We start from the raw sequence: 19,744 nt of genomic DNA, 5'->3' as shown, positions 1-19,744 counted from the left end.
GTGCTGCCCCAAGTTCCTCGTATGCTTAAGTTAGCACTCTAATTCCGTAAAACGAAATGTCAAGTGTTTAGGATTATTTTGCATACCTTGCGTTTAGCGTTTAATATAAGGTATCTGAATGTTACTTCCAAGATTCCCATTAGTTCATTCTCAAAAAAAAATGAAAAAGAAAAAAAAGATTCCCTTTAGTTACTTTAGTTGGAATGTCGCAATTGCATAGATGTTGCTCACTTGTCCACTTGTCCGAAAGGATTGTACCTTTCCCAAAGTGAACTCGTCCATTTTTATTTTGGACAAAGATTCTTTGAAGTAGGCAAATATAAAGTAGGAAAGATGTATCCATCAAGAATGATTATTCTTTACCGATACGGTAAGACACAAATTAGTTTCTTTTAATGTAGGTGAGATTTGAACTCATCTCTTATTTTAATGATAAAAGACTTTACTCGTTTTGTAAAATAAAAAATTTGAGGTGGAGAGAATTTAAATTTATGTTAAATAAAATTCATTGTTTGGATATGTTAGATGAATTTTTAATTTTTAAACGGAATTTTAGTTGAGAATTGAGTACTCAAATTTTAATTTACAAATTACTCCTATACATGTGTTATTTCCAAATCTCTCTTCCTCTTTCATCACTTTTTGCTTTCTAAACATGTGTTTGGCCAACTTATTTCCTTAATGGTGAAACAAAATGTGACTTAATAAATAAGTTGGCTGCAAATAAATTGGTCAAACACACACTTAGTACTCAAAACCAAATTTCCTTTCTCCATAGCTAATCTTAATTGAGAACAAATCATCTTTAAACAACCCAAAAATGCTTTAATGCAACTCCACAACCCTCACTCCAACCGCTACTACACCACCTGCCAATCTGCCATGACTCGTACCAACTTGCACTCAACTCCAATATCCATCCCTTCATACGAGCACATAAGACAAAAATTGTGTCATTTCTTAAGGTAAAAAGGAATGACCATTGACGAGTTGGATCCTATATGAGCATAGACATATCATCTTTGCTCTAGCAATTCTTACGAACGATTAACAGCTGTAATTGAATGGTAATATCTATTAGGCATAGGAGTTAAGGTCATTCATAGTATCAGGGTTTTCATTGAGGAGAAAGGCTCACCAAATAAGTTGCTGACATGGAGAGAGTGTCCCATAGGATATTTTCTCTTCCTTGTAACAATCATACTAACTCAATCATACTCTTTTGTTATAATAACTAGTTGAGTTCTCACACGATATGCGTTACAACTTATTATTAGTTTTCTTTAATATTTCAATAAGTTTTGCCAAAAATCATGTAACTCAACTGATTAACACCTTAATTTCCAATAGAAACATTTAGAATTCAGATCTCCACCCCCAACTATCAGTGTATAAAAAAGATATTTCAATAAATTTCATTGTAAAAAATTGTAATATTTAGTTATTTCATATATAGACAAAATAAAATTACACTAAGAGTAGTATAGTGTGTGTGTGTGTGTGTGTGTTAACAAATTGAAAATTGCATGATATAGTAGTGAATATAGATAGGCATGTTTCATGCCTACTAAAAAATGAATATATCTTTCATTTTTTTTTTTTTTGTGTTACTAAAAATTTTTCCCCTTTTCGTTGGACATGGTTTCAATTGTTTCAAAAACAACTAAATTTGAGTAAAAATGCCATATTTCAAATCAAATGTTTCTCACATTAAAAAAAAAAACCAATTGTTTCTTGTATAAATCTTAGAAAAACGATATTAAAATTTCATTATGTTTAAAATAATTAATATAACAAAATAAGCATATTTATTATATGGGTCATGCTAATGCACAACAATAGATAATTAATATGTACATTTTCTCTATTGGCTAATTCAATAAACTAATACTTTTGTGTGTGTGTGTTTCTCAAAAAAAAAAAAAAACTAATACTTTAATATAAATGCAAACTTTGTTAAAGTAGAAAACTAAATAAAGAGAATTTCAAAGAATACGCCACATGGCACAACCTCATACTCTCCAACATGAGGCCTTTGCTTTTATATATATATATATATATATATATATATATATATATATATATATATATATATATATATATTGATGATTGATTGATTAGTCTTACCAAGTTACCAATTACCTCTTATTCTACATCTTCAGCTTACAAACTTGCACATCAAGGTGATGAGAATGCTACACAGTTTAGTGGGCAGTGGATTTGGAAATTAGATATGTTACCAAAAATTATAAATTTTCTTTGGTTGTGTTTGCATGGTAGCATTCCAGTTAAGGAAGTGTTAGCAGATAAGGGTGTCAATTATGATAAGTTGTGCCTGCTTTGTAGAAACCAGGATGAGTCCATTATTCATGTGCTTCGTGATTGTGTTTATGCACGTGATGTGTGGCGGAAACTGGAGGTTCCTCCAACTCAAGTTACTTCCTTTGCTGATGGTCTTGAGGTTTGGTTAAAGACCAATTCATTAAGTTCAGCGCTGCATAAGGGATCCACAAAATTGGTGCACTGTTTTCCTTTATACTGTTTGGTCTTTATGGAAGAATAGAAACTCTACTGTGTTTGATAATTTTGTTCCAAATCCAACCCTAGAGAGGGTGTGCTTAAGTCAAGCTAAGGAATATCATTTTTGTGTCAGTAAGGTTAAGCAAGTTACTCCAAAAATTGTTATCCTTATCAAATGGACAAAACCTCTTCCAGGTTGGCATAAACTTAACATTGATGGAGCTTTTTTGGGGAATCCAGGTAAGGCTGGTGGTGGAGGGTTGATCCGAGACAGTGAAGGGAGATGGATTAGGGGGTACTCGAGGTCTATTGGGCACATGACGAGTGTTATGGCTGAATTATGGGCTTTGAGAGATGGGCTAAATCTTGCTATTCAATTGGGTATTGGCTGTTTAGAAGTGGAGCTTGATGCTAAGGTTATTGTGGAGATGTTGAAAAATTCTAACAGTACTAATATTAAAGTTTCTCCATTGCTTCTTGATTGCAGATCCCTCATAGCAAGATTCAGGTAGGTTCGGTTAGCTCATGTGTATAGAGAAAGGAACTGGTGTGCTGATCTGCTGGCCAAGAATGGTTGTTATTTGAGGGAGGATTTTGTTATTTTTGAAACCTCTCCCTCTGCTGAATTAGATAGACTGCTTATTTATGATTGTAATGGGTTGTATTATTATAGGCAGGTAGCCACTACTTTGGCCTCTATGGCCAGTTTGTAAGTTTGTTTGTTTTTAATATATTCTGCCTGTTAACCAAAAAAAAAAAAAAAATTACCTCTTATTCACAAATTGGACTTGTTACATGCTTAAGTTCGTATGATTGTTACAAAAGATACTTTTAAGTTGCCAATCACAAGCTATGTTGGTTGTCGTAGAGGGCATTAAGGTGGTGTTGCTTTGGGTTTGCCTATACAAGTTCAAAACATGAAACTCAAGAAGAGACAGTTCCATTTGGACTACACTCCATATCACACTAGCCATATCAACGTTTCAGATGTGGAACTCGTCTCCTCTTCGGCATTTAAAACTCTGCAGCAAATTCTGAATCTGCCTTCTCCACCATAGTACTTGCTGCAGCAGGAAGTCCCCTCTGTGATCAACAATGCATGCTAGCAATGACCATGATGACAAAAAGTCGCAACTATACATGTTTGTTCAAGGAGGAGGAACCGTGGGGAGGTAAAACCTCACTTAAAGTTTTTAATTTTTTTGGTTTAACCTACTTTCAACCAAAAACTAAACATATAAATCAGCAAAACACCAGATAAGCCATTGCCAAAAAACCATGTTCTACCAGACTCAAGTCTCAATTTGCCTCAACCACTATTAAGCTCGTTGGAGAACTTTGCCCATCAGAACCATGCTAACAAAAACTAGGCCAGAACTCTTGAACCTACATTTAGTACGGTTGACTAACAATAGCAGTAACCTCATGTCTCTCTCTCTCTCTCTCTTGAAAGAGCATTTGATAGTATGCAAATCAAATGAAAAAAGAACAGAAAATCAAGACAGATTTTGAACACTATGGTCTCAAGTTCTGTTCGCACATTTAATCAGAGGTCACATTTAATGTGTCTAGTAAGGCTGTGTTTGTTTCACATGATTTCAATTTTAGGAAACTATTTTACACCCTTGTGTGTGTTTGGGCACCCACAGAAAAAAGGTCAACGGAAAATCAACAACCCGTTGACCGTAAAATAACCCAGCCAAAGCGTAAAATTGTTTCCGCTTTGATTTTACCTTCAACCATTTTCTGGAAACCACACCCAGAAGAGAGAGACTGAGACAGAGCTCAAGCACACGCTACCTGAAGCTCATCCTCACCGGTCAGATCGCCGTCCTTGTCCCCTCCACGCGACAGTGAGTGCTCTGTTCCTCTTCCTTCCTTTTAGTTGCTTGCGTAAACCCATCTGTTCAAACCCACCCTCGTCAGAAGTCTCCTCCATCTTCGTCGAGCAATGCTCAAACCACAAGGCATCGTCTGAAGTCCCCTCCAACTTCGTCGTCCCCTCTATTTTTTCTTGTTCAAACTCAACCCAATTTGGTTGCATCCCACCACACCCATCCTTGAAACCCAGAAAACCCATTCCTCAAACCCACTCCGACGAACCCACCATTCTGCAAACCCATTTCTCAAACCCCCACTCAAAGCCCAACTCTGACGAAACTTACATATTCATATACACACACACACACATATATATATATACATGCACGACCAAACACTAAAAATACTTTTCCAGTGTTTTTCCTACAATCCAAAACAAACATCTAAAAATATTTTCATTTTCGTAAAATATTTTCCCCAGATATTATTTTATGCTCGAAAATTTAATTACATGGAGCCAAACGCAGACTAAGTGTACAAAATATTGTAGGAAACATCCAAACCAAAAGAGAAAAAGAAACCATTGAAGAATTAACAGCAGCAGAAAGAACCTTTCATCTCATGGCCAAAGGCCCTGGGAGAGCTTTATAAGATAAATTCGAGCATATACAAAACAGTAACCATTAATATTTATAAATTGTTGGAATAAATTTGTATCTTGGACTCCGGAAAATGCAAACCACCACCAGCACAAAGCCCATCTTGTTTAGGGTGTTTAGAACCCCACTTAATCATACTAAACGACCAAGCACAATTTATAAAAAACCTAAAAGAGAAAAGTCTTGGTCATACTACCCTATTCTTCTGAAACTGAAATTCAATGTTTCCTCGCCGCCCTAAGATTGTATTCATGCTTAATAAGATTTGCTCTCAGCAGCATTGACCTAACATCCTGATCAAATTCATTGCCAGTCTGTAAAACTCGCTGGAAAGTTGCATTCCTTTGATCTGCATGACGTGCATACAGAATTTTGTTGTGTGAGTCAATCCGAGCCTGCAGGGGCATGATATTTGATTAGTAAAAATTAAATAGTTTATGTATGGAAGGGTTGAACTTGAGTTGGTTTCACAGCATATAGACCTGAATTCTTTAAATAGATTGATTCTACTTGGTGACTTGAAATTGATCTTATTATATAGTTTAAATCAAGTCTAAACCGGTGAGCAAAGTTCAGCTAGATCACTATGTATGGAACCTTAGACTTACATTTGCCATTAATTACAATTAGTTCAAGCAATATAAAGATCTGAACAAAAAAGACAATAGACCTAACCTGTATTTGGTCGTCTGTGATCAAAGCTTCAAGTTCTTTCTCCAGCCCTGCAACACTTGTTTTGAAGGCATTTGCCATCATTTGCAAATCAACAGAGACAAATGGGTGTGTATACTGGATGAGGGCCTTGTTACGGATTTGATCATATAGCGTCTCAACATGGTCATGCAAATGGATGTCAAGCAGCAAATTTGCTTTGAGATTTCCAAGGTAATCCAAGCATGAGGCATAGTGGCTACAATAACAAGGGATATAATTTTGTTAGATGAGCCAAAAAGAAGACAATCCAGGTTGGGATGGGTTGATAATTGACCCATCACACAGCCAATTCTAAGAAAATAATTAGTTCTAATATTTTTGTGAACATGCTTATAAAATTTACATTTATGGCTATCAGCTATCCTTTATAAAATTTACATTTCTATATGGTTGAAATCTACATTTATGGCTATCAGCTATCCTTAATAAAATTTATCTAGCATACATCGCATAGTGCCAAATGCTCCCTGTCCAAACATATCAAGTTACCTTGAGTAGAAATCATTGATAAGCTCTCTTACTTCAGGCACTAACTCTAAAAAGTTCCGGAAGTTGACGTTGTCTATAACTTTGCTCTGCCAGATGAAAGCATTCAATAAGAAACTGCTCTCAAAGGTTCATTATGATGACCTTGAAAAACAATAATTGTAGAAAGAAGAAAAAGGAAAAAGAAAAAGATGGAGAAACAGAATAGATACCTTCAACTCTGCCCTGTCAAAACTTGCGAGTGCACAAAGTCCACCATATGTTGCAACATCTTGAGGTGCAATGACTTCATTGTAGTGACTTCCCAATTCAGAACCTGTTTCCAAGAACTGCAAACATACACAAGATGGTAAATGCCACATTGAAGGTAATACAGCCAATGGTAAATGCAAACATACACATAATACGGTAATTTATTTTTAAGTATATATTACATTGATAAAAGGCAAACTCAAAATCATTGTGAATGCAGATTTTCCAAGTAAAAAAAAAACCTACAGAAAGCAGAAAGGCACACATGGTTTCATCTAAATTACTGAGCATTTGAATTCAAGCTAAAGAATGAACCCATCTTTCTTGTACTTTCTGACCCCTATTGGCAAGATTAGAACCTAGACCTGCCCTTCCATTTTATCCTCTTTTACCAAGTGAAATATATAGTGAAAGAATGGACATCCATTACCTCAGACACCGAGCATATGGAAATTCTGTGGTGTACTTTTTTGATAAGTAGAAATTCTGACTACAGTAACACTTAAAACAGAATAGTCTCTCCACAGCAAATTCTATTAACTGCTTTTGAATAAGGGGGAAAAAAAGCACCAAGTTTCATGCACGGTCAGAAAGTTGACAATTTTTATAGGGAATGAAACATCCATATAGGTAGGCAAACTATAAGTGCAACTTGATTTTAACAAAAAGGTCTGGATGATGACAAAGCCACCATCATTGTCAACATAACTTTGTCATATACACTTTTTTATTTATTTATTCATTTTTTTTATAAATTTTGGCAAATGGCCCTTTGGCCTATTGGCACCTCCACCCTTGTTGTGGGTTTAGTCTGGGGTTCAATCCCTAACATGTCTACTTAACTAAAAAGTTACTTACATCTTTTGGGAAGAACAGCCTCTACAAGAAAGAAAGCAACCCAAACAAAAAACAAAAAAAAACAGCCAAGTTTTATGCACAGTTGGGAAAGTTGACAATTTTAATAGGGAACAAACAATTCATATAGGTAGGCAAACTATAAGTGCAGCTTGATTTTAACAAAAGGTCTGGATAATGACAAAGCCAGCATCATTGCCAACATATCTTTGTTATATACACCTTTTTACTTGGCCAATGGCCCTTAGGCCTATTGGCATCTCCACCCTGGTGATGGATTTAGGTCTGGGGTTCAATCCCTGGCATCTCCACTTAACAAAAAAGTTATATACACCTTTTGAGAAGAACAGAATATACAGTTTATCTTCCATCTTAAGATACATTGTTCTCTATAATGCTCCTAAATTCAAAAATACTTCTCCAATAGATAATAGCCAAAATGGTGAATGTGATTTTGCATCATCAAAACATCAATCGAGTCCAAAGCCCAGTTTAAAATATTAAAAAGCACTACACCATGGAACCCAAATATCATGAGAAAATAAATTGTAAAGATTTTTAAAAGTACCATGGCTAAAAGCTTCAACTAATCACTTTCCCTTCCATTCAATTTTTTTTTTTTTAAACTCAGTTTCAAGATATCAATTAATGCATGATTTCACCAAATATTATGGTTAACAACGAAACGATTACAACATTTACTACAACAACTACAACACATCTAATTACTAATAAACATACAAAACAGTTTTCAAGACCAGTATGCTCTTTATTAAAGCCACAAGCAAGAACAAGCACCATTTTTATATTAATAGTAAAACAGTAAATAAGCCAACAAACCTTACGAGCAGCAAGCTTGTATTTTTTAGCCTCCAAGTGAGCCAATCCTGCAGCACACCGTAGCTTTGCAGCTGTAATTGGGTCAAGGGCCTCTGGTGATTGTTCTGCTTTACTGACATAGCTTGTCACATGGGTGAATTGACCCATCTCAATGCTGACCAGAATTGCACTCAAACACATATGGATGATGTGTTTTGATGTAGTACAATAATCACGAGTACGAACATAACTCTTAAAAGCATCCCCGAGTGCACCATGAGCATAATAAAAATCTCCAAAATCATTGTATCCCATTCTTATGCTTTCTTTGATCAAATTTGTCTGCAAAGAAAGTAAATGGAGGAACTGAGAGATCAGGGAAAGCAATACTGCAGAACAATAAAAGAATTGATCAAAAAATTGATCTAACATTATGATGTTTGAACATAACAGAAAGGCTGGTCCATGGGTACCAAAACTCTCAGATAGAGAGAGCATGCAGTGTTAACTTTCTTGGAATATAAGGGTAAACAAAAACTACCATGAAGTGACACACTACTATCCAGAGGATTCCTTACACGGATAAGCCCCATCTAGAACTAACAAAGTAACAAGATTTACTTAACATTTGACAAGAACATTTAATCAATATGGCTTGAACGCATAAGACAGGCGACTGTAACATTCATTATGGGCTGAAGATGTATATAGACTGACACAGACTAGTGGCCCCCATCTTGTTAATTTTCCTTTTATGCTATTTGCATAAAGCCAAACCTCATTTTTATCTCCTTTACTCCTCTCTTACCCTGAAATTTGTATTACTTCACAAAATCCTTACCTTTTTTTTCTTATACAAACTTGGGAGTCCTCAAATGTCAACATCCAAACTCAAGCTATACTGAATTAATGACAATGTCGCCAACATTTTGTATCTTAGATCATGGTTGAACTTCAATATAAAAAATGAGAAATCTCACTCCCTGAGAGATATCAAAGAGCAAACCATGATTACTATTCAACAACAACAACATCGGCTACAACGCCCTTTGTCCCAATTTATTTGGGGTTGGCTACGAATCCTCATCAGATTAGTTAGGGTTGGCTATATGTATTCTTTTCCTCCATTCTATTCTATCTAAAGCCAAAGTCTCTATTGCTTCCTTAATTGAAACACAACATATAGAAACACAAGCTATACTTATTTGAATTAAACAGAACCTAAAACAAAACCAAACAATACTCTATAACAAACAGCACACCCTTTACCAATATAACAAGCACGCACATAAATACATACACAGATATGCACAACATAATTACACAAACAAAAAAACAATAAGACAGAAAAATAAAAAGCAAAAAGCAAAAAGCAAAAATACCCTATAGGCATTGAGCTCGTTCTCGAGCTTCTCCTTCTTCTGGTCAGCCCTGCGGTCAACAGAGTCGCACCAGGTGGAGTCCATGTCATAGTTAGAGCCGAGCTTGCCATCAATCTTCTGGACCACTTCTCTATAAAGCTGAGTATTCTCTCCTTTCTTGATCTCATCGTGAGCCATGCGAAGAGCTTCCAATCGCATCGCAGGGTTGCCCTCGCAGCTCTCGGCGATGAAAAGGAGCCGCATGATCTTCGTCCGCCCCTGGTAGAGGCCTCCGTAGGCCTCCACGTCAAGCTGTTCGCCGCTGCTAATGATTCGCCGATTGTTGGTCGTGGTGGTGGTGGAGTCGTCGATGCTCGGCTCGTCGTCGACGTCGCCGTCGCCGTCGCCGTCGCAGAGGTTGATTCCGCCATTGGAGTGGATCTCGTCGATCATTGGGCGCGAGGGCGAGCCCTCCGGTTCCATGGTTGAGGATGTAGGATTTTAGGAAATAGGGTTAGGGTTAGGGTTTTTCTGGGGACAGTAATCTGTTTATTGTTGTTGTTTGTTTGTTTTTTTTTTGGGGGGGGTTTTACTCAGACTCTCTCTCTGTCTCTCTGTCTCTTGGTAGCAATAGTGATATTTTTGTGCGTTTTGTATAGCTTGAGGGGAAGGAGATAGAGTTGGGTTGGCACGTGCAACATTTGTACATGGTAATTAGCACCACACGCTGCCGTTTCATTGTGAATTAAATTTCACTTAAAAATAATATTTATATATATAAAACTGAATCTTATAAAACTCTCACAATTTTTCACGTCAGCACAATATTTAAATAAAATTATTATTTTTAGTTTAAATTTAGTTAGAAGTGAAACTCTATCTCTTTAATAAGTTCAACTTAAACTCAAACTCATCATTATCATTTTTTTAGAATAAAATTATTTTTGTTTAATCAAAACTTAACAAAGAGTGAAACTCTATCTCTCTATCAAATCCAATTTAAACTTATCTATATAAAAACATAAATTATAATAGGACTAAAAAAAAGAGACTAATGTTGAAGAAAAAAAAAAGATTTACGTTGATAATAGTGAGTTTGGTTTTTGGGTTGACATTTCTACTAATTATTTTTTTATTGTACAGGGTTGATAAATTTTTATTCGGTATGTTATATATAAATTTGTTGAATTTGGTTTGGTTCTGAAGTAGAATTTGAGGATTCTATAAATTTTGAAGTTTTAAGTCTTGGGGTTTTTGGTATTTGCGTGTGAGTAGGTTGATCTTAATTCATCACCTCAAATGCTTTTTATTTAGGTTCATGTAATTTTTTGTTTTCTTATTAAAAGCTATATTTTTTATTGATTAATTATTTATTTAGATTAATTTCAATTAATTTTTTTTTCAGAATGTCTATTTACTCATTGTTTGATTTTTTTTTTTCAGAATCAATAGTTTTTCTGTGCATCACACGGGTTAGCGACTAATTATTATTATTATTGTTATAATTATACTCTCTTCTTAAAGAATTGACACTCTACTCCAAACCTGGGGGGGGGAAAAAAAAAACTTCTTCTTGTAAGGACCAAAAATCGCACTAGGAATTAAAGTCCATTTAGAACAGAAAGTGGATCCAATCACCCAGGGCCCAAAAACAAAGAATTTGTAGAGAGGGAACAAAACAACAAAGGACAGCTTAGTCCCGAGGATTCCATTCAAAATAAAAAGAGAAGGAAACACTCTTCTACAGGCTTTCCCGAGGAGGAATCCATTACGCTCCAACATTCCTGTTCATTCAATTCTCAGAGTTGTGTTCATCCCCCCAACACTAGTCTCTTTCATCTCTATCTATACTCCTTCTTCCTTGCATCTCAACCGTCCATCTCCCACCTAACCCCTTTCTTTTGTTGACATTTGTACAATTGCTTGTAGAAGGTGGTGAAAAGAAACTGTTTAGCTGTGATTTGGACTGTTCAGGTCACCTTCACATCAATGCAGCTAATAAAGCTGTTGTTCATTATTTAATGCGGTCAGAAAATTAGGTGCAGAACATTCAATGCGGAGTCCATAGGTTGCCTACCCCCAAACCAGATACTTTCTTTCTCAACCATACATCACTAGTCTACTCTTTCTACTTTTCCATGCAACCTTCGTCCTCGGGTTCTCGGCCCTCATCCCCACTAATATCTACTTTTGACCCTTGATCTTCATCCTCGGTCCTCGGCCCCCCATAATAGCCCCTTAAAACTTGTGCTATTAATTCCGAACTAAAAGCCAAGTTTTAACTTTGCAAACCAACTACCCACGTGCCATTTGTTTTCTCACGTGGCAATGTCTTTTCGCTTCCTATGACATGTTCCTAGCGCTTGGAATCCATGATCGGTCATTTATGGTGTTAGGCGGCTCCTTGTCTCCCCATGTTCTATGTCTCGATCAGAATTGTACGGTTCTGATTTTTCCCTCATTTATGAGCAGGAAAATTATCGTGCATTTTTGCCCCTATATAAACAAGACATGGGGCTAGTTGAGGTTCATTTTGAGCATTTTGACAATCTGAGTTAAAGGAAAGAAACCTCCTGAGGAGCACTTTTAGAGTTCATTCAGAGGTGTGTTGGTTTTCTCGTTGATTCTTTTTTTTTATTCTTTCCATAAGGCTTAATGGGTAGATATACTAAGTTAGTTGATACTGTTGAGGCAAGGGCAGTTTTTAGGGCTTAATATAGAATCCCTGACGGTGTTGAAATTCGACACTGTGAGGAGGGGGAGTGGCTAGTCCTACCAAGGCCTTACAAGTCTGTGGTAATTCCAATGATCGCCTTTATTGAAGGTGGGATGGAACGCCCTATGGGGAGGGTAACCCGAGACTACCTCCTAAACTATAGACTAACTCCAACCCAATGTTCCCCTAACATCTTTAGGATTTTGGGGTGTGTAGATGCCATAAACCGTAAGATGGGGACTAATCTTACCTAGCACGACGTAAACTGGGTGTACAACTGCCAAAAAGGAGAGAAAACTAAATACTATATGAAGTGTAGGGTTCCCGCAGTTAGACTAATCTCCTGCCTGCCTAACTTGAGCAAGGGCATGGACGAGGATTTTCTTATTTTCTAGAGGGACTGGTACAACGGATTACACTGCCCTATCCAGGAAGGGGAGCCAAATAGGGTTCCTGATAACCGGAGCAATACTTTGGATTTTTAGTCAACCTTATTAGTGTAGTAATTCTACACTGAATAATTTTCACTAATGATATTCACCTTTTATGGCTGATGAATATCACACCGCTCCAGCCAGACATTTGGTGAACTTCCAAAACCTGAATAGGATCCTCAGGTTGGAGATATTTTTACATAAGGACGAACAGTTTAGGGCGGCACATGTTATTCTCAGCTACAAACCCTCTACCAAGCGTTTTTAAAGCCCCAAAAATGTTATTAGAGCCAAGGATCTGCGTTTGGCTTTAATTGACGTGGTCGCACCGGGTTTCCTATTGACTGAGCCTCTTCTAGAAGGGACCCAAGACGCCCAGCTTCCAGCACCCTTAGCAACCAGACTCATTCCCAAGAACCCTCTATCCCTTCTGAGGACAAGGAGAGAGGGACTACACCCGAGCCCATCCACCCTGAGGTGACATTAAAAGATTTTGAAGTCTTTTATCGCGAAGACGCTCCCGGGACTTCCACAACACTTTCTTCAGGAGAAATGAGTTTTCAAGAGAAAGAACCAGACCTCCTTGCCTTGCTAAAAGCCCATGCTGGGGACTCTTCCCCAGCTGTATTGGTACTACCCCAACCCGCCACTCCGGTCATGATGCGCACCTCGCCTACCGAGGCCATAGATAAGAAAAGGAAACATGGTTAGGGAGGAAAGAGCCTTGAGGAAATGGAAGGAGGAGAGACCGCCGAGCCACCCACCAAAGAAACCCGAGCAGGAAAAGGGCAGCAAAAGAAGTCTACACACACTGGGACTTCTAAAGAGATAAGCGGAGAGCAATCTAGGAAAGCTTCAATCTGGAGACCCATCTTCACCCTGAGCTTAAGCAATCTAGTGCTTGATGATGCCAACATGAGGGACCCCAAGAAGGGTAACTCAAGTTTGGTGGCAGAATGCCTGGAGAAGGCGCTATGCTTGCCTGAAGACATGGCTGAATTGAGGTCCTTCAGGAAAAAAAAGGTCTTCCTGTCTTTGAAACAAGACCTAGCCAAGGTATCACACCCTGTTTATGCACTAGTATAAATGATTTCATCTCTATGTGTATGGCACTTACATTATTGCTCCGTTTACTATCTCTATCTTTTGTAGGCTGTCCAAGCCGCCTTTATGGCCAAGGAGTGGGTAGACTACCATTCCTTGGATGTGGCAAGGAAGGTCGAGAATGGCCAGGAAGCTGCAGTAAAGGCCCAATCTGAAGCTAAGCAAAAGCTGAAAGACACCCTCGTCCAGTTATCTGAGGTTAAGAAGGCTCATAGGAATGCGGAGTCCGCGCTAAAGAGCTACGAGAAACAAGCGGCTGACGCATTGGAGGCCTAAAAGAAGGCCCAGAATAGAATGGCTCTTACAGCGGTGGAGCTGAAACAAACGAAGAAACAACTGGAGGCTAAAGATAAGGAGAGAGCTGAGGCTGAGCAGGCAGCATATGATGCCGGCATGAAGAAAACAACGGAGAACCTCACTGCCCAGCTCAAGGATGTTGCCCGTGCCTTTTGCCTGGAGGTGTGGGGCCAGGCCTTGGATGCTGCGAGGGTATCTACCGAGTCAGAGCTTCGGGCTCCAGACAAAATATACTACCCTCCTGCATTACGTCTGGCACCCATTCCCCCAAAGCGTCCAGCTGACCCCAGCTCCGTTCTCCCTTCTTCCACAGTTCATCCAGAACAAAATCCTTCCTCCACCTCTACAAAGGCAAAGAAAAAGGACAAGACGTGCCACTACCAGATGATGTAGTAGTCGTAGAGACTAAAGAGGAAATGGTCGAGGTAGTGCAATCGAAAAAGAGGAAAAGAGACAAAGAGCAAGAAAAAAAAAGAGACTAAGGAAAAAGAGTCAGCTGCTTGAACCTTTAGCCAGAGGGACACAAAGACATTTTGAAATGGGTCCATGTATTAGTGATGCCCTGTTTTTGCGTTGTACTTGTCCTTACTTTTAATAATAAAAACAAAATGTTGAAATCATTCTTCATTATTTATTATTATGGGTTGTTTTATACACACTCTCTTCTTCCTCTTGATTTCATCTTCGTCATTTTACATATTTTGTTACCGTCTTTCTTGCTTGGCAATCACTCCATGGTGCTTTACCATCCTGCCACAACTTCACTAGTACCTTAACTTATAAAATTTAATCAAATTATTGCATAATACTTACTTGAAGCTAGACTTGGACCCATCCGAATAGGTTACACTTCAGGATTATGACCCAAGAATCTGAACTAAGACCAGATTACGCCTTATACTCCGAATGTTTCTACAACATGTTAATTTTCCCTAGGCTTGTGACCCGAGGAGCCGAACAAGGCCTAGGATCAGTTTAACACTTAGAAGATTTTGCAACCATGTTAATTTTCCCTAGGCTTGTGACCCGAGGAGCCGAATAAGGCATAGGTTCAGTTTAACACTTAGAAGATTTTGCAACCATGTTAATTTTCCCTAGGCTTGTGACCTGAGGAGCCGAACAAGGCATAGGTTCAGTTTAACACTTAGAAGATTTTGCAACCATGTTAATTTTCCCTAGGCTTGTGACCCGAGGAGCCGAACAAGGCCTAGGATCAGTTTAACACTTAGAAGATTTTGCAACCATGTTAATTTTCCCTAGGCTTGTGATACGAGGAGCCAAACAAAGTATAAGTTCAATTTAACACTTAGAAGATTTTGCAACCATGTTAATTGTTTCAATACATCTAAAAACGATAGTAAAGCAAGATATAATCACAACATAAACAGCAAAAAAGAGAATACATTATTAATAATAAAAACACCGCAGATTGTTTACATTCTAGGGGCGAGGGATTACATTTTCATCCAAAACTTCTAAGTAATAAGTCCCAATACCTGCTACAGACGTGATCCTATACGGTCCTTCCCAGTTAGGACCCAGTTTACCCTAGGCAGGATTCCTTGCTATCCCCACTACTTTTCTTAGTACAAGGTCTCTTGGAACTAACGGCCTCAATTTCACTCCCTTATCATATGTTTGCTTGAACTATTATTGATAACTGGTCATCTTCACACTTGCTACCTCTCTTCTTTCCTCGATGGTATCAAGACTATCGAGGAGCATGTGATTATTTCCTTCAGCACTATATTGATCAGATTTCAAGGTTGGAAATCCTAACTCCAGAGTGATTACAGCTTCTACCCTGTATGTCATTGAGAAGGGTGTCTCACCTGTCGATCTACGGGGGGTAGTGCGATAGGTCCATAACACATGAGGCAACTCTTCTACCCATTTTCCTTTAGCATCATCTAACCTCTTCTTTAATTCAGGCAAGATAACCTTGTTAGTGGCCTTGGCTTGACCGTTTCCTTGAGGATAAGCTGGTGTCGAATTCCCATTTTTTATTCCTAAGTCCCCACAATATCTTCTGAAGGCTTTATTATCAAATTGAAGACCATTATCTGAGATTAGCATATGTGCGACTCCAAATCGAGTAACAATATTCTTCCAGATGAATCTCTTTACATCTACATCTCTGATGTTAGCCAGTGGCTCGGCCTCTACCCATTTAGTAAAATAATCTGTGCCGATAAGGAGCCACCTTTGATTACCAATTGCCCGGGGAAAGGGTCCGATGATGTCTAAGCCCCACCAAGCAAACATTTATGGGCTAGATAATGGATTTAGGACTCCCCTTAGTTGATGGATATTTGGTACATACCTTTGACATTGGTCACATTTTTTAGCGTAATCCTGAGAAGTTTTCTACATATTTGGCCACCAATATTCTTGGGTTAGAGCCCTGTGAGCCAGAGACCTACCACTAGTGTGACTTCTGCATATGCCTTTATGCAATTCTTCTAACATGGGCTCAACTGCCTCAGGGTGTACACATAATAAATACGGACCCGAATAAGAGCGCTTATATAACTTCTGCTCCTCAGATAGCCAATAACGAGGAGCACTTCTGCGTACCTTTTCTGCTTTAGTCTTGTCTTCGAGCAATATACCTTGCTTTAAAATGGTCACAATAGGATCTATCCAACTCGGTCCTACCTGAATACTGTGAACCCTAATCGTCGGTACGTTTACAAGACTGGAGCTTATCATATCTTCTACCAAAACCACCCGCAGAAGCTTCGACTCTAAGGAAGTAGCAAGCATAGCCAATGAATCGGCGTGAGCATTTTGTCCTCTAGGGATTTGCTTTAATACAAGACTCTTGAACCCGTTTAAAGCACACTTCACCCTACTGAGGTACCCTTGCATCCTCTCATCCCTAGCTTTCAAATCCTCCATTGACTTGTCCGACGACTAACCTGGAATCACAATATAATTCTACAACTTCTCCTCCCAACTGTCTGACCATTATGGCTTCTGCTAGAAGGGCTTTATACTCGGCCTTATTATTAGTGGCTATGAAACCTAACCATAATGATTTTTCCATGATCAACCTCTCGGGAGTAATCAACACAATTCCAATTCTTGCTCCCTTTCGGTTAGGTGCTCCATTTGTATAAACTTCCCATAGGGGAGTGTTGATGGGTAAAGCAGCCATCACTGTTAGGATCACTGCTTATTTCTTGAGGTTATCCTTAGTGAACTCCGCCATGAAATCTGCGAGGAATTGTCCTTTAATGGCTGTTCGTGACATATAATTGACATCATAGGCTCCAAGTCTTGTTTCCCATTTTGCCACTCGACCAATGTAATCTGATTTCCTCAAGAAGTGCTTGTAAAGGGAGTTGGGTGAGCACTACTACCGCGTGGGCCTGAAAATAATGTGGAAGTTTCCTCGTGGCGTGTACAATAGCTAACACTACCTTTTCCAGGGGTAGGTAATGCATTTCAGAATCTTGTAGAGATTTGCTAATGTAATAAACAAGCTTTTGGATTCCATCTTCATTCCTAACGAGTACGAGGCTGACAGCATAATCTGTGACTACTAGATAGACATACAACACCTCCTCCTTCTCAGGTCTAGAAAGTATGGGTAGGCTAGCTAAATATTGCTTTAGATCCTTGAAGGCCAATGCGCATTCCTTGGTCCATTGAAAATCTTTCCACTTGTGAAGGAGCTGATAGAAAGGAAGACACCTATCTGCAGATCGAGAGATGAACCTATTTATAGCGACCGCCATACTAGTCAACCTTTGCACCTCATTGGGATTCCAAGAAGGATGTAAGCCAACAATGGCCTTAATCTGGTAAAGATTGACTTCGATTCCCCGATGCGTTATCATATAACTAAGAAACTTCCCTGAACTGACCCCAAAAGAGCACTTGGAGGCATTTAGACGTAGCTTGTGCTCTCTCAGAATTGAGAATGTTTCTTTTAAGTTTGCCAAATGATCTTCTACCCTCTTGCTCTTAATCACCATATCATCAATGTAAGCTTCCATATTCCACCCTATATGTGACTCAAACATTCGAGTCACCATTCTCTGATACGTGGATCCTGTATTCTTGAAACCGAAAGGCATTACCCGATAATGATAATTGCCATTGGGGGTGCGGAAAGTTGTCTTCTCCTGATTAGATAGTAATAAGGGTATCTAATGATAACCTTGGAAGGCATCCAGGAAACTCATTCGAAGATGTCCCACAGTAGCATCCACCAACTGATCAATTCTAGGAATGGGGAAGGGATCCTTTAGGCACACCTTGTTTAGATCAGTAAAGTCTACGCAAACTCTCCACTTCCCATTCTTCTTTTCAACTACCACAGTGTTGGCCAGCCACCCAGGATAGAAGATTTCTTTAATAGCTCTAGCTTGCTTCAACTTGTTGACCTCTACCTTTACAGCCTCGACGTGGTCCTAAAACGCATGCTGAGGAGGTTGTTTACGAGGCACAACCTTGGGATTGACATTTAACTGATGACAAATAAACTCAGGATCAACCCTTGGGACATCATACGTCGTCCAAGCAAAAACATCAATGTTGGCCTCTAGAAACTTTACTGACTCTATCTTCTCCAAAGCTGGCAAATAGGACCTCACTTGGAAATATCTTTCCTCATCGTTCTCTATTAATTCCCTCTCTAGGTCCTCAGACGATTCTTCACATGTCTCGGCCTCATGCCCCTATGCAGGGCTCTTTAATTACTATAGAGTTTTCCCAACTGCCCCCATCTTCAGACTCTCAGGCAGCCTAGTGATTGCAGACATTAAACACCGCCTGGCCATTGCCTAATTGCCAAGTAACACTCCTACTCTTCCATGGGTGGGATACTTGACTTTTAAATGCAAAGTCGATGAGACTGCACCCATGGCGTAAAGCCATGGCCTAGCCAAGATGGCCGTGTAAGGTGAGTAGGCCTTTACAACTATGAAGTTGATCTGTACTTCCTCGTTCTCAACTTGTACAGGCAATTTAATCATTCCCTGAGGAACCACCGTTTTTCCATCGAAGCCCATCGACGGTGAATCGTACCTTTCAAGGTCCTCGGCTTTCAAATTTAACTCATTAAACAAGTCAGGATACATAATTTCTGTTCCGCTTCTCTGATCAACTAGGACTCTTTTCATATCATACCCCCCAATCCGTACAGTAACTACTAAAGCATCATCATGCGGTTGGCATGTTCCCTCCTTGTCCTCTTCAGAGAAACCTAGGGTAGGAATAGCCAACAACTTAACCCTCTTAGCACTTTGATTACCAGTCTCCACGACCTCATCTTCAAGGCCTCCCCACATGGACGTGACTTTGGAAGATGTCCCAAGGTCTCCCCCCTGACTTTGCTAAAATTACATTAATGGTGCCCAACGCTTGTTGGGGAGTATTGCCCCGATGCGAGCCAGCCCCAGAATGCTCAAACTGTCCTCCCGGCTAACGTAAGAAATGGCTGAGCTTCCCTGCCTTTACCAGCTGGTTCAAATGATCATGTAAAGTCCTATATTCCTCTGTGGTATTTCCCTTATCCCAATTATAATGGCAATGAAGGCTTTGATTTCTCAGGGATACATCTCCACTCATTTTATTAGGCCACCTAAAATAGGGCTCATTCTGTATTTTCTCCAGTATTTGATACACCGGCTCTTTGAACAATGAATTAATCAACTGAGTCCCCGCCAATGGTGAGTGACATGGGATTTCTCTCCT

The 19,744-nt window shown here is 39.0% G+C and overlaps 3 protein-coding genes across 3 annotated transcripts; all 3 read right to left on the bottom strand.

Moving 5' to 3' along the window:
• Nucleotides 1-4,927: 4,927 nt before the first annotated feature.
• On the bottom strand, nucleotides 4,928-10,163 carry LOC142641007 (COP9 signalosome complex subunit 1). The gene is made up of 6 exons (XM_075815360.1): nucleotides 9,509-10,163; nucleotides 8,148-8,468; nucleotides 6,413-6,529; nucleotides 6,204-6,289; nucleotides 5,676-5,910; nucleotides 4,928-5,395 (listed from the first exon to the last, which is right to left on the bottom strand). Exons 1-6 carry the CDS (start codon nucleotides 9,968-9,970, stop codon nucleotides 5,219-5,221), a joined length of 1,398 nt encoding a protein of 465 aa, XP_075671475.1. The 5' UTR covers nucleotides 9,971-10,163; the 3' UTR covers nucleotides 4,928-5,218.
• A 6,242-nt stretch (nucleotides 10,164-16,405) lies between these two features.
• On the bottom strand, nucleotides 16,406-16,939 carry LOC142640211 (uncharacterized). Its single transcript, XM_075814294.1, has one exon. The coding sequence runs from the start codon at nucleotides 16,937-16,939 to the stop codon at nucleotides 16,406-16,408; it is 534 nt and encodes a 177-aa protein (XP_075670409.1).
• Nucleotides 16,940-18,459: 1,520 nt separating this feature from the next.
• Nucleotides 18,460-19,338, bottom strand: LOC142640209 (uncharacterized). The gene is made up of 2 exons (XM_075814293.1): nucleotides 18,856-19,338; nucleotides 18,460-18,726 (listed from the first exon to the last, which is right to left on the bottom strand). The coding sequence occupies exons 1-2, from the start codon at nucleotides 19,336-19,338 to the stop codon at nucleotides 18,460-18,462; spliced, it is 750 nt and encodes a 249-aa protein (XP_075670408.1).
• Nucleotides 19,339-19,744: the final 406 nt, after the last annotated feature.

Source organism: Castanea sativa, chromosome 6 (genome assembly GCF_040712315.1).
Source record: "Castanea sativa cultivar Marrone di Chiusa Pesio chromosome 6, ASM4071231v1".
NCBI classification, from domain to species: Eukaryota; Viridiplantae; Streptophyta; class Magnoliopsida; order Fagales; family Fagaceae; genus Castanea; species Castanea sativa.
The sequence above is the reverse complement of the archived record's forward strand: the minus strand, read 5'-3'. Positions and strand labels throughout refer to the sequence as shown.